The sequence below is a fragment of the Pelodiscus sinensis genome, chromosome 2, assembly GCF_052426305.1.
Source record: "Pelodiscus sinensis isolate ZL-2025 chromosome 2, ASM5242630v1, whole genome shotgun sequence".
Lineage (NCBI taxonomy): Eukaryota > Metazoa > Chordata > Testudines > Trionychidae > Pelodiscus > Pelodiscus sinensis.
In genome coordinates this window covers 11,183,877-11,198,700 of record NC_143053.1, presented here as the reverse complement: position 1 = coordinate 11,198,700, position 14,824 = coordinate 11,183,877, and the positions used below count along the sequence as shown (strand labels likewise).

At 43.8% G+C, this 14,824-nt stretch overlaps 1 protein-coding gene across 1 annotated transcript in view; it reads right to left on the bottom strand.

The window, feature by feature from the left end:
* The window catches only part of COL22A1 (collagen type XXII alpha 1 chain), a 316,194-nt gene that overhangs the window by 42,899 nt on the left and 258,471 nt on the right, over positions 1-14,824 (bottom strand). The window contains exons 38-45 of the mRNA XM_075920074.2: positions 13,532-13,585; positions 12,229-12,333; positions 11,211-11,255; positions 9,026-9,103; positions 3,835-3,870; positions 2,626-2,679; positions 1,420-1,464; positions 890-937 (exon numbers count right to left, since the gene is read on the bottom strand). Of these exons, the coding sequence (XP_075776189.2) occupies positions 890-937; positions 1,420-1,464; positions 2,626-2,679; positions 3,835-3,870; positions 9,026-9,103; positions 11,211-11,255; positions 12,229-12,333; positions 13,532-13,585 (465 nt within the window). The remainder of the gene's footprint in view (positions 1-889; positions 938-1,419; positions 1,465-2,625; positions 2,680-3,834; positions 3,871-9,025; positions 9,104-11,210; positions 11,256-12,228; positions 12,334-13,531; positions 13,586-14,824) is intronic.

The window sequence follows — 14,824 nt, the reverse complement described above, 5'->3', positions numbered from 1 at the left end:
TGCACAAAGCTGGGGTCTCAGTGCTACTGTAACACAAAACAACCTCATACAGTGCACATTGTGTAACGATATTTGGGATCTTTCGAGAAGAGATGCAGTGTAAACATCAGGTTTCATCTCAAGATAGTAACCAGAGAGGGCTGCTCTTTTCAGCTCTAAGAAGGAGGCCAGTTAGCAAGTCATTTTTCAGTGCTTTTTAATCAATAGGTAAAGATTTCTCGCCATGTCCCTAGACAGCTTTAAAATTTCTCCACTGTGCTCACGGCCATCACTAAAGATTTAGCAGCTGCTCAGCATCAAATACAGGATCATTTCCTATGAAATCGTCTTCATGGACTGCAAAAGGAAACCTGCAAACCCATATTTTCAAACATGGGCGTTTAATGATAGACATTACCGCCCCTATTAAATACCAAATGAAAACGTGGCCTGATTTCAAAAAGGAGCTGAATACCGATAGCTCAAACGGTCTTCGGTAGGAGACGTAGGGGCTCAGCATTTTTGAAAATTAGGCCCCGTTATTTAGATGCTTTCAGCGGTGTTTAAAGTCTACCTTTAGGCAATTCTTTTTGAAAATATTTAATCCCAGAAATTCAGAGTGTCAGTTAGAGCTAAAAGAACAGCAAACTTTGGGATGTTCTAATTTACACTAGTTGGAAGGGACCTTTGAATGCTGTTGCACTGGTGGATTTTACTGAACAGAGCCCCTTTGGTCTCTAACATGTCCCTGCTGGCACTAGTGTGACTGTACAAACTGCTTGCACATGTGGCTGTTTAGAATGTTCAGATGCACACCTGGAGCTGACGGTTCAGATGAATCCCCATCACGGAGCATTAGTCCAGTTAAAAGCAAAAAACAATCTCATTACAAAGGCTATTTAAGCCATACCTTGACTAGGAGATTTATGTCCTCAGGAGAAAGCAGGGAGGAGGCACCCTGTGGAAAGATAAATCCATTGGTTAATACAAATGTAATAAGTAGCTCTATAAAATGAGACACTGAAGGTAAGTTTGCATGAAAATATCCTGTGGTTTGGTACTGATTTCCCTTGCACTGTCTGGTGCTCATTAGGGCAAATATGTCTCTTGTCAATTGCATTATGAATTTATTCCAGAATACAGGGACGGACTGGACAGATTCTAGCCTGGGGCTTGCATGAAAATACTAAGAGACTGTTGTTCGGGGCTTTTGCTTCCATTCACATACAGCATATTCAATTATTTTTGTACCGAGCCAAACCTACCATAGACACTTCTGCCATAATCACTCTTACCACTTGTAACTGTCCTCCCAATAAGAATAGCAAGCAAGCAAAGTTTCACTGTCCTCTGCGAAGAGTGGGGTATATGGAGGTGAGGATATAAAAAGGGAGAAGAGCAGAACATTTTGGGATTTAATCTAAAAGTGAAATGACGTACTGGCTTTCCAGGAGGTCCTCTTTCCCCAGGATTTCCAGGTAAACCCTATGGACAATGAAAAGAAAAATCAATAAGATTATCTCACAATCTCCTCTTCCCTATCCTCATACACACACCATCCCAGGATACTGCTGGGGTCTGGGATGACTATACATCAGTGGGCAAGGGATCTAGTCACAATAGGCATTGTCATTGCTCTTTAAACATGTTTTTCCCCTTAGTCCTGGCAGCCTTGGAAGATGGCTGCACTGAACAGTGTCTTTTTTTTGGCTTTGCACTTGTCTGTAAAAACATTTTCAGGGTTGAAGAACTTTCCTCCTCCCTATGAGCTGCTGATGAAGACAGTATGTAATGCTGATTCAACTAAAAACCAGTAAACAATCAACAGGGGCGGGTATAACTATATTAATCACCTCCTTATTAATATTCATTGTGTAGGAGTTAACATTACTAAATAAGGTTTTAAGGAAAATAGTGATAGATGTATGAATTAACATACTAAAACAGATGAAAGGGTGTAATTGTTGGCAATTTGTTGCCACTCGGCCATTTTATTGAATGTCCGAGATTAATGTGGATGGGCAATAAAGCAGCTCTCTTTACCCTATCTGCTCATGAGTCACCTGTTTCTTCTCTAACAGTGAGTAGATACCTTGAGGCTTCCCTTGAGAGTCCAGGATTTTTCTCTGAGGCTGTGTCTACATTGGCACCCCTTTCGGAAAAGGGATGCTAATGTAGCATTTTGGAATAGGCAAATCCGCAGGGGATTTAAATATCCCCCGCGGTATTTGCATTAACATGGCTGCCGCTTTTTTCCAGCTTGGGGAAAAGCTGGAGAAAAGCGCCAGTCTGGACGTTATTCTCCGGAAAATAAAGCCTTTTCCGGAGGATTTCTTATTCCTACTTGAAAGGGGTGCCAATGTAGACGTAGCCTGACAGTACACCTTCTCCGGTGTTGTTCTACCAGGCTCAGTAATGGGACTTTCCTGACATTGCACCGGCTAATAGGTCTTTTAGATTGTTCTCCCAGATGTTTGACCTACATATTTCTTTGGTTCAGTTTGTTCTATTGCTAGTAACTATCTCATTGGCCCACCCGAAAGAACCAGCTCCTGGACTGGGACAGACCATTTTGTTTATTGAAATGACAATATTGATGGTAGGCAGACTTTTTTACTATAATAATCTCTCGCTTTCTTTACTTACATCCTGCCCAGTTGGCCCCTGCGGGCCTGGAACACCCGGTAAACCTCGAGGGCCCTGGTAAAATGGGAATAAATAAAACTCATCAGAAATGTTGGCAGCCCATTTATACCCTGTGCTCCTATTTAACAGCTGCTCTATTCCTGTCTGCTGCAGAAATGGAGCTCTCCGCCATTTAACTACCAGGACCCATTTAACTAGCAATACTCTGGCATTTGAACTGATTTTCTAGAAAACCCATCACACTCCATGCTGATATAATATCTCCCATTAAAGGAACTCCAGGAACCTTGCAGCCTCACAAGCCCTTGGTGCTGTAGGCATTCTAGCACTTTCAGAGCAGTGAAAGGTTAAGCAGTGAGTCAACTGACTCATCTCAGGTCATGCTGAAGAGAGGAAAACAGAACCCAGATAGCCTGTCTCCCTGTCCCCTGTACTCAATGACAAATACAAGGAGAATGATTCTGATCTACCAGTATCACTGTAAATCAAGATTGACTCTAGAGTATCAGCAGAAATCAGGTTAAACAATATTATCCCAACAAAGTAGGAGACAGGTGAATCCTGGCTGTCTTGTGACTGGTTAGATACAGCAGGACATAAAAATGGCCATACTGGGTCAGATCAAAGGTCTGTCTAGCTCAGTTTCCTGTCTTCCAACAATGACCAATGCCAGGTGTCCCGGAGGGAATTAACAGAACAGGTAATCAACAAATGAACCCATCCCTGTTACTCATTCCCAGCCTGTGATAAACAGAGAGGCTAGGGACATCATTCCTACCCATCCTGGCTAATAAGCTTTAATGGACCTAACCTCCATGAATTTATCTTGTTCTTTTTTGAACCCTGTGAAAGTCCCAGGTCTTCACAACATCCTCTGTCAAGGAGTTCCACAAGTTGACTGTGAGACAATGCATTGTTATTTTCTACCTAAAGTCCAGCAAAATACTTACAGGCAAGCTTAAAATTTAAACACATTCATAAGTGTTTTGCTGGACTTTAGGCAGAAAGTAATAATGTGGTGTAAGCATGTGAGTAGTTCCAAAACTGAACAGGCACTTAAGTGCTTTGCTGCATCGTGGCCTAAATCATGTAGCTGTATCTCTCCATCATTACCAGGCAAATGGGAAATATAAACACATCTTAACAAAATCATCACTATAAACGTTGCACCATTGTAAAAGCTGGTGTTGTTAGCAAGACATACTGTACCGATGGCCCTTTGTCTCCTGCTGGTCCCGCAGGGCCCTGCAAACAAACAGCAACAACACAGATGAAAAGGCCAGTAGAACCTGAAATCAACATCCTATGTGATCAATTAGAGAACAGCAACATAAGTTTAGGATTAATGAAAAGCACAGGTGGAGCAGTCAGGAAAAGGAAGAGAATCAGCATGGCAGGTGGTCTCCCTGAAGCAGATGAAGCAAGCAACAAAGACAGTAAATGGAGGAAGAGAAGTGTAAAAGAAACAATCCAACAGTCTTCCAGGCAGCGAGTGACGCTAAGGTAACACAGCCCAGGGGGGTCACAGCAGCTGCTCAGTGCAGCTTTACAAGCTGTCTAATCCACCAAGCTGAACCCCTGAGTAGTTATGTTGCAGAGGGAGGGAGAGGGAGAAATCCCTGTACAATAACCAACATCAAACAAGTGGAAACAGTGAAGAAAACTTCCATGTAGAAATATCCTCATGAGAGTTCTCCCCTTTGTGCCATGTGGAAAGCTCCCGGGCAGCTCTGGCAGGATGGGCACATATTGCTAGTATGTAGCACTAGAAGATTTACTCAGCATTGCTCAGGTCCTTAACTCAAATAGGTCTTTTTCTTCACTGAAATCATTGCTCTGAGGTGGGGCTGGGGATGAGGGGTTCAGTATACAGGCTGCCCTGCAGACAGAGGACAACCCAAGCCTCCTCACCACAGCAGGCTGGGGCCAGGTGGGAAGCTCCTGTCCATGGCCGCTACAACAGGTACTGCCAGGGGAGGGGTGCATGTCCTCCCATTGGGGGACAGTCACCCAAACAGACAAACGTTCTGAATTATATTGTAGATAGCTGTCCGTTCCTCCAACGCTGCCCCCTGCTGGACCAGTGGGGCTATAGTTGTCCTGGTTGCCATCTCTGGCTCCTTGCTGCCCCCTGTGGCCATCCGGCAGTATAACTCCCTCGTATCAGACCCCACCCTTTCCATTTTATGCGACTCAGTCAAATTTCACACACATCCTATTATCTTAGGACAAGCAAGCCCTTTCCATGCTTTAAGTTACAATAAGAGGAAGTTGCAAACCAATTTTGGTGGTCCTAGTTCTTTCCATTTAGAAGGAGTTCTTGAACAAACAAACTTACAGACAGATGGACGAACAGACAGACACACATTTCTAAATATATAGTAAAACAGTGTTTTGCAAACATTCATTTTCTCAACCCAGAGGTAGAAAAATCAACATTTTACCTCCCCTGTACAGATGGCAAAGCAGAGACAGAGGTTAAGTGACATACCAAGGCTGCAAAAGAGTGAGATGCAGAGCTCAGAGATGGTGACTTTGGGTCCTGAGTGAGGAGCACTAAACACATCCCTCATTCACAGTGCTGTTAAAGGGTCTGATTCTGCAACCTTTACACATGACAACAGCTTCATTGAAGTCACCCGGAGTCAGGCCCTCCAGTTTGCAGTTTTATTTACATATTTTGTCTATTGGTGCTCACCTACTTTTTGCCCCACTTCGATCTTTTACATCAGTGCAAACCTCAACTCCAGCTAGATCAAAACTCCAGACTGAGCAGCAGCCAGTGTGCTGAGATCAGAATTAATGGGGAGTTAGAGATGAGAAGAATCCAAAAGAAAGAAAGAAAGAAAGAAAGAAAGAAAGAAAGAAAGAAAGAAAGAAACACACACACACACACACACACACACACACACCCCCTAGGGGGAGAGAGAAAAAAGTCTGATTTTTTTTTTGGAAGCAGAAAGGGAAATAAAAGTCAGAACAGTTCTGGGACTAGCCTCACATCATCACTGAGAGCAACAGGTCAATACTCATGATCAGGCTCACTGACCAGATGTGGGGGAGGCAAAGGGGGCAGTTTTTCTGGGGCCTATCAATACAAAAAGGCTTGGAGCTTCCAGATGCCACTTCTGCCACTGCAGTAGCAGTGGCAGCTGAAGCTCTGGGCCCTCTAAGTTGCTGTTAGAGCAATGCATAGCAAACTCCACTTAGCACTGAGCGCTGCCTGGGAGAGGCACAGAACTCTTCAGGAAGTGCTAAGGGCTGCTTTGCCCCAGCTTTTAGGGGGCAGGGAGCAGACTCCCGCCATCAACCTTGTGCAGGGGCCCAGGGAGGCTGCCAGTCCCATTGCCCATGATACAGACTGGTAGATGGCAATACCATATTTGTTGTGAGCAACACACTAATTCTTTCCAACTTAGGAAAAAACAATGCTTTGAAGTAAGGAGAATGATGTACACAGTTGAGCAAGATTCTGACACTCGTAAGCCTTGTCTACACTAAAAGGAAGATCGCCACTGCCGCGCTCAATCTTCCAGAGTTCAATTTAGTGAGTCTAGTAGAGACTCACTAAATTGAACTCAGAGGGCACTCCTGCTGGTGTCCAGTACTCCTCCTTTTGTGAGCAGTAAGGGATGCCAGTGAGAGCATTTGCTCCTGTCAGCCTCCCACTGTGGAGACACCACCAAGCTTTGCTTCAGAGAAGCCAACCACAGCTACGTATTTTATCTACTGGAGTTGTGTACCTTAAACTGAGTGCTTAGTCTAGTCATTCACATAAACAGATATTAAGTCCAGAAGGGACTATTAAATCATCTAGTCTGGATTCCTGAAAAAGGTAGGCCTTAGAATTTCGTCCAGTCACCTGTTGTGAGCCCAGTAACTAGAGCTCTGTGCAAATAACAATTTTTGGCGGGAGGAAGAATATAGGACAGTGGAGATACAAAAGTAATACAATTTCATGGAGTTTGCAAGGACTGAATTTTACATGTAACTTTAATCATTTTCAAGGATACAATTTTCAAGGATACAGAAGGAAAATGCTTCCTGTTCTTGTAACTGACTACATTTATTTGTAAAATTCATTGTGTCCTTGACACTGACCAGTGAAAGTAATGTTTTATAGTAAAGACTTTGTTGCAGACATTGTCCTTTGAAAAAAAAATATCTAAAAGATCAAGGCTTGGGGGTGTTTTCAGAATTTCCATGCTGTCAGTGAAATGGTGATTTATAGAATACCCTACCAATAACTAAAAAATAACAAATCATAATGGCACACTAGGCTTCACAGAAGCTAATGTATTTTCTTATTTGAGACGTTAATTTCAAAATGTTCATTTGTGCAACTGAAATTAATTAGCCTGGTATAATCATAATCACATTTAAAGGATGAGCCCTCCTGTCTGAGACGCTTTTGGCTTTCCAATGGAAAAACAAGATGTCATTTAGAAATCATGGCAACAGGATTTTGTAGGTGCAAATATAGGAGAAGGAACAAATAAGCCATGTCTAAACGGAAGATTGATGCGGCCACGATTGATCTTCTGGAGTTTGATTTAGTGTGTCTAGTGAAGACTCACTAAATCAAACTCAGAGGGCATTCCTACTTCTGCAAACAGTAAGGGAAGCTGATGGGACTGTTTGATCCGAACGGCCTCCCACTGTGGGGATGGTGGGAAAACTCAAAACCAGGTACATCAACTCCAGCTACCTAATTAACATAACTGGAGTTGCGTATCTTGACTCTACCTTCCCTTTTAGTGTGACCTGGCCTCAGGAATGGGCTAGCTAAATACCCCGCACATCTCATTCACAAAAACAATCCCCAGCATGGGAAATGCAAACTTTACAGGTCAGCACGTATCAATAGTTATCACAAAGTGATACAGTTTGCCATAGCAAAGTTACTTCCTGTTCCGAGTATAAAGGGAAAGAGCAATATCTAGATACCACTGAATGGTATTGTTGGGAAGTATTGACTGAAGTAGGGTCTATTAACCTTAAGACATAGTATGTGGGGATGCACAGATTTTAGGATGTTTGGGTTTGCTACCTTCTCAGGAGTGTGATCAAGAGTGGAGTTTGTTTACACACTTACACACCTGGGGCCTGAATTTGCAAGATTCTAAAAAGCATCTGAAAGGTGAGGAGTGTCCTCAGATCTCACTGATAATACCAGGGGACAGACTCACTCATTACCTGGGAGGAACAGACCCCTCAAGGCCATAAAAAAACAGGCTACAGCATAGCTCCAAAGATGTACTTTGTATTCTATGGAAGGGGTGAAAATCCCAAAGATGAAGACACTAGATGGCGCTGTGGACATAAAGGGGCATAACTGTATAGGATTCACACACATCTCAGTTGAAAAGTATAATATGTGCTTAAATAGTTACAGTACTGCAGACAAGTAGATCTTTTGAAAATTGGGTTTTAAAATAATGTATTAAGACTTCTGACCACAGAATAGACTTTAGCCAGGATGCCTAATCTTTTGCTTCAATTTCCCAAAACATAGTACAGAAGGAAAATAATGGCATTTATTTAAAACATGGTTTTGGTTTTCTCTCTTAACCAGCCTCAGCACGCAAGCTGGGGAAATGTGAAGTCAGAAAGGCCTCCCTCGCACAGTGAAAATGTCACTTGTGGTCTATTGGTATTAAGTGATAATCTGTATGGGAGCTAAGTTGCTAGCGAGACATGCTGTGCAAACAAAAACAAACACCTCCCAAAAGACCAAAAGACATTTGGTGTGAAATGACACGGAACTCTGGTGTCACACAACACCAACATGATTGTTTCTGGAACTGCAGAAACAGATATTAACCACTTTGAGACCATCACCTTGCCTGCCTGTTTGGGCACGTTTATACTACAGAGAAGATCGGAGCTGCTGCTGTCAATCTTCCAGTGTTTGAATTAGCAGGTCTAGTGAAGACACACTTATTCGAAATGAGTGGGGCACTCCAGTTGACACCGGTAGTCTCTCTTCCACAAGGAGCAAGGGAAGTCATAGGAAGAGTGTTCTCCCTTCAACTTCCTGCAGTGTGGACAGCGCCAAAAGTTGGGTTAAGCTACTTCAACTTCAGCTACGCAATTAACATAGCTGAAGTTGCATGGCTTAATTTGACCTTGTCCCGTAGTGTAGACATACCCTTTGGGGGAGGGGGATTGGGGTGACAAATTTATAAACCCACCAGCAACTCCCTATGACCGATGTGTTAAAATCTGGCCAATATCAGTTTCTGGAAGCTGTCAGCAGTTTGCAACTTCATTAGGTAAACTAATGTTAGAACTGCAAGAGAATTCACCCTACAGTGCAGCCTTCGATGCTCATTTCAGCAGCTGGCAATGGCCATGCCCTTGTCTTGTTACCAGTGAGGGAGCTCTCTTTAGTACTTACAGGAAGCCCAGCTTCTCCAACTCCTGGTGCACCTCTGTCTCCCGGCTGGCCAGGGAGACCAGGAGCCCCTCTATCTCCCTGAAACAGCAAGAGACAAAAGATTTAGAAGCCACGAAGAGTCTGTATGTTTGAGAAAAGCAACCAATGGCTAACACTAATTTTCAGCTCAGAAAACATCACTGATGCTTCCAACGCATCCCACGTGAAACCACCACACAGTCATTACAAATACGCTGCGGAGGCACTATGATAACATGGCGACATGGAAAAGTCACCGGTTCTTTATACTAGGGAACATTCACTGGCAACTCGTCATATTCTGCAACTGCTTTCCCTCTTTCAAAAGTGCTCAGCCCCATTTTCTGAGTATACGTGTGACTCCATTCTATGCCACACCATGCAACAGAATGGGAGCACAGAGCCCATAATTATTTATCCAGTATGTGGATCAGCTAGCATATCGCATTCCATTTCCAACAAGGTTCTTCTTTTGCTAACTGGGTTGACCTGATGTACAGAGATGAGGTGAGGACCTCAGATCTTTGCTGGGACAACCAGCGTATAGAATACTGCTGCTTTCATGTGGTTTTATACGTGGAACTCTGATGGCCTGCAGGATAGCAAGTAGTCTGCAAGGCACAGGAAAACGTCATTCTTGTGAGCAGCCACTTACTTTCCTATAGTAGGTTGTACACACAGGTAACTGCCAGGTGTTTATTCTGAAGATCATAGAAGATACAGTTGGAAAGCAACTATAGAGTAACAGAATAACATTGCCCATTCCATTATCAGTGCAGAGTTGTTCCTTATGATATATTGTTAAGTACTTTATCCAGGGCAGTTTTAAATTACTCAAGAATAGAGTTTCAACCACACCCTTTAAGAGACTATTCCATAAGCTAAAAGACCCCATTGTTAAAAATTACCATATATACTCAATCATAAGCCTAATTCTTTTGGTAAAAAAAAATTACAATAAAGGGTGGGGGCCATTGCATTTTACCAATTTTTGTTAACTTGGGGGATCTGCAAACTTTAGTTCCAGTTCAGCAGGGCAAACTGCTATTGCACTGAGAAGTTTTATGTACCTGAAGTATCTGCAGGCACGGAGCCCATCAGCTCCCAGTGGCTGCTGTTCTCCATTCCAGGCCAAAGGGAGTGGTGGGAAGTGGCAATCAGCTTCCTGAATCTCCCATTGGCTGGGAAAGGTTAACAGCAGCCAATGGGAGCCGAGAGCTCCATGCTCATAGATGCTCCAGGTAGACAAAACGTCCCAGTGAGTCAGTGGCTTACGCTGATGAGCTGATACCAGAAGTTTGCAAACCGCCTATATAGAGTCAGCTTATGAATGGGTTATTGAAACTTTTACAATTTTTTAACTGGAGGAGGGGATTGGCTTATGACCAAACAGGCTTCTGATCAAAAACATACAGTAAATTATTCATAACAGAATTCAAAAGCAAGACCAGACTTTTGTTGTTTCAACCCTTTTTTTCCTGCTTACCATTTACTTTTGGGTGAGTAAATCATGTTCATTTTGAAGCTGTTTTCAGTCACTGTAATCAGCCTTTGTTCACAGGCTCCCGGATGGAAGTTTCCTACAGATACTGAATACACCGGGGCCTGCTGTATTAACATGGTGGGGAAACAGCAGGGTGCAATGGGGGAAGAGAGCTGCAATCCAAAGGTCCACTCCAAGGGTGGATGAGCAGCAGAGCGTGAAGGAAGCAATGTCTGTCATATGAGGGGAACACCTGAGCGACTGCAAAGGAATCTAAATTGCAGCTGATCCTACAACTGTAATGAGTCCATCATTATATTGATTCAAGGTTGCCAGTGAAGTTAGTATGAGTTGTGTCTCAGGAAGCATGGCAGAACTTGGCCCCTCATCTTAGTTATAGCTTTATACCGAGATATAAGTTATTTACTAAGCTACTATTTCCATGTACACAACCAGAGAGACATTACACGGGAAATACGTAGAGTTGCTTGGAAAGTTTCTCTTGCAACCTTTTTCCACAGAAAATCAGGAAGGCATTTTGAGTAAATGTTTCACCAAAAATATATTTTCCAGTGAAAAACGGACCATATGTTCAATGAAATCTTCCACCAGCCCCAGTGACAACGTGCAAATGTGTCCTGATTTCTGAGTACGATCCACAGAGGGATGGAGGTAAAGGCTCACCTTGTGTCCGAGGAGTCCTGGTAAGCCTGGGGAGCCTCTTTCACCCTAAATAGCCATAATCGAAACAGAAAATAGTCAACACGTACCATGCAGAAGCTTGGCCTTTGAAAAATAAAGAAAAGCGATTCTTACATCAAATGAATAATTTCGTGGGATCCACGAAGGAACTTAGCAGTTGTGACACTGAGCGTTTAACTTTTAGGCATCCAAAGAATCACAGGAACAAAACATGGTCCAGAAAGCCTGAGTTAGGAGCCTACCTATACAGTGAATGGGGAACGAGAGACACCTATGAATATAATCCCCCAAAGCCAGTCTACTAGGTGGGGAGCTGCCTAGTAGGAGATTCCAAGAAGAGGGATGTCTGTGCTAAAGCTTCAGGGATGTGTCCTTCTCTGCTTAGAGATACACAAATGGGAACCCACTACCAGGAGTCTGGTGGCTTAGGCACCAAAGATGATGTCTCGTGGGGACTGAGTTAAGTCCTTGTGATGTCCTGAATCCACTGAAAATGGCAAGGGGTGGAAGAGGAATAGCGGCAGGAGCTCGCCTTCTAACTTCTATCTTAATAGAGCACTCACCTGGGGCATGGGAGACCCAGCATCAGCACCCCCCTCTGCCTAAGAGGGAGACAGGACTTGAACAGGGAGGGATGGGTGTCTCCCACATCTCAGGAGAGGGCTCTAGCCATTGAATTACAGGATATTCAGATGTGGGGCTCCTTCAATCTCTCCCAGTGAAGCTGTTCTACTGTGGATAACTGCTTAAATAGTCATTGGCCAGAGAGAGAGAGGAAGAGCCCACCTGTGAGGTAGGAGAACAGCAGAGGCGAGCAAGTTTCCTGTAGGTGCTGATATTGACAGCCGTATCCACTCAAAGGGTGGCTGTTGTCAGTCTCAGCGCGTAATAACATAATGCTGCACTACAGTTTTATACTCTGCCTCTGCCGAGGCAATTTCATTTGAATTCCTCTAGAAACTGGGCCTAGTCGGATGCAGAGTGCATAAAGAGGACTTACCCGTTCTCCATCTTTACCCTTCCCAGGTAAACCAGGTATTCCAGCAGGGCCAGGCTCACCTGACAGCCCAGGTAGTCCTGGTTTTCCTTCCTTTCCTGGGTCACCCTGTGGAAGGCATGCCAATTGTGAGCTAAGGTCCATTTCTGGAGCATATCTCCCAGGAGGATAAATATGTCCAATGCTTCCGTCTAACTTGTACAAGCAGAACGTTCCTCAGTGTCATAGGAAGCCCCGTTGTATGTTATTACATGAATGTAATGATGCATCTTCACCTTTATAGTCAATACTCTCATGAGGGTGTTGGGATTTCTCCCTTTAAAAGAAAACTTTAGTCCTAAATGGTTTGGGGCTTTGCTAGGATAAAGTTTCCTCCAGTCTGTGTAATATCGATGCAGTTACACTCAGCAGAAGAGCTTGAGTTACTAGTCCTCTGCTTTAACAAGCAGGGGAGAAAGGACTGGTAGCAGGGTGTTCCTTGTAAGGGGTCCTTCCCTCTTCCGTTGGAGAGGGGTTCTTGATTCTAGAATACCCTTTTCCTTCACGTTTCTATTGTGGTGCCACCGTTTGCTTTGGAAACATACTAGAAGACGCATTTAATTCAGGGAACATTCGGGTTGGAAGGAAATTGAGGGATCTGATGAATGTTGGGAACATGGATGGTGATTTGGTGGGAGGGCTCGATATACTGGGACTTCTCTACATTTTGCAATGTTATCCTTCTGTTGTGTGCAGCTAATGCCAATGTTACTGTTAATCATTTCTAATATGGAGCCCATTCAAGGATCAGGGCTCCATCATACCTGGCTTGGTACTGGTGACAGTCTTCACCCAAGACAATTTACAGTCCAGAGGCAGACCATAAAAGTTGGATGAGACAGACAAATGGAGGGGAGGATGTGCTGGGAGGAGAAGGGAGCTGTACAATTAAAAGAGCTTGGTATGAAAGCAGAAGAAGTCGCAGCTTGCCTAGCTGGTGCTGTAAGATTTTGCTTACAGCTGGAGATTTACAGATTGAAACAAAGAGCTTAGAACCCCCCACAATCATCCCAGAGCAGTTGTGTTTTCAAGCCAATGACAAAAGCGAAGAAGGTTTTTTCACTGCAAGATCTCCTGTCCTATTAATACTGGTAGTGGTTTATACAGTGAGAATCAAGAACAATTCTATGGCCCGTTTTACATAAAAATTCAGACTACATGAGCTAATCATTCCTTCTGGCTTAAAAGCTATTAATCCTGGTCACCACTCAGAGTGCTAAAAGTCCAGACACACATTTATATGACAGACATGAAATAACTGCTGTACCTTTTCACCCTTTTGTCCATCTTTCCCAGGTTGGCCAGCATCTCCAGGAAGACCCTATGGATTAAAAAAATGCTACTGTTTAAAACTGTTCTTTTGGGTGGTATTTGATTCTAAAGGAAATGAGATAGACAGAGGCACTGGACTTTGCGTCTGGAGGATTTGGACAATTTATACATTGTGGTTTATGACGCTCGCCTTTCCTAGTACAGACTACTTGTTATCCTGAGACCAATGAACAAGAAGAGATGTACATCAGCTGCCTGGAAAAGACAGAATGAACTGCAAAGCAAAAGCGAACACTAAATCGTTCCAGATTTGTGCGCCACTTCTCCCCTAACCAAAATATATCTCCCTCCTCTGCAAAATCCTGCTGGAACTTCCTGGTTTGCTGAAAATAACCCAGAAAGCACGTTAGAGATCAGAGATACCAGAAGCCTTATTACAACCAAAAGACTTACCACATTTATCGTTGTGTCTGATCCCCTACCCCAATATTCAGTATACAAGGCGTCCCTGCTATAAGTCACCCCAGTATACATCTGTTCCTCACTAAAGTCATCGACACTTATAGGAACTGATGCATTATAAATCCTCTCATTCCATGTTCTTAATTCACACAAAAAAAATGGGCAAATGGAAGTCAGCCATGGGGAAAAAAATCCCTGCTTTATGTTGTTTTGCTATGAGTTCAAGGTGTTTGGACCATATTATAGAGAGGACAGCCTGTAGTGGGAAATTCAATACACAGCTGGGATTAATTCAGTGCGCATGTTACCCTTGTATTTCACTTTTCATTTCCTTGAAATAATAGGCGGATGGGCTCATATCAGACTTCTCCGATACTTTCTAGCTTGGACCAGTGGTTTTCGAACCACAGGTTGTGACCCATTACTGGGTCGTGGAATATCAGGCCCTGGGCCTCATTGCTGTAGAGAGATCAGGTGACCCGTGGGGGTGCTATGGCAACTACCTGCCTGTCCTGGTGCCGTAAACTACACTGCGCTCCTAAATGGAGGGGGGAGTGCACAGGTCTCCATGCACTGCCCATACTCCAAGCTCTAGCTCCACACTCCCATTGGTTGGGAAGCTGCTGCTGCCGGTTTCTGGGGTGCAGTATGGTCTGCGGTGCCAGGAGAGGCAGTAACCTGCCTTAGCACCCCCACTGCACTGCTGACCAGGAGCTGCTCAAGGTAAGCCCCTCTTGCTTCAGCCCTGACACCCTCTCCTCACACACACAAAACTGGAGCTCCCTCTTACAGCCCAAAGCTCTCTTCTTCAGCCCCACCTCGGAGT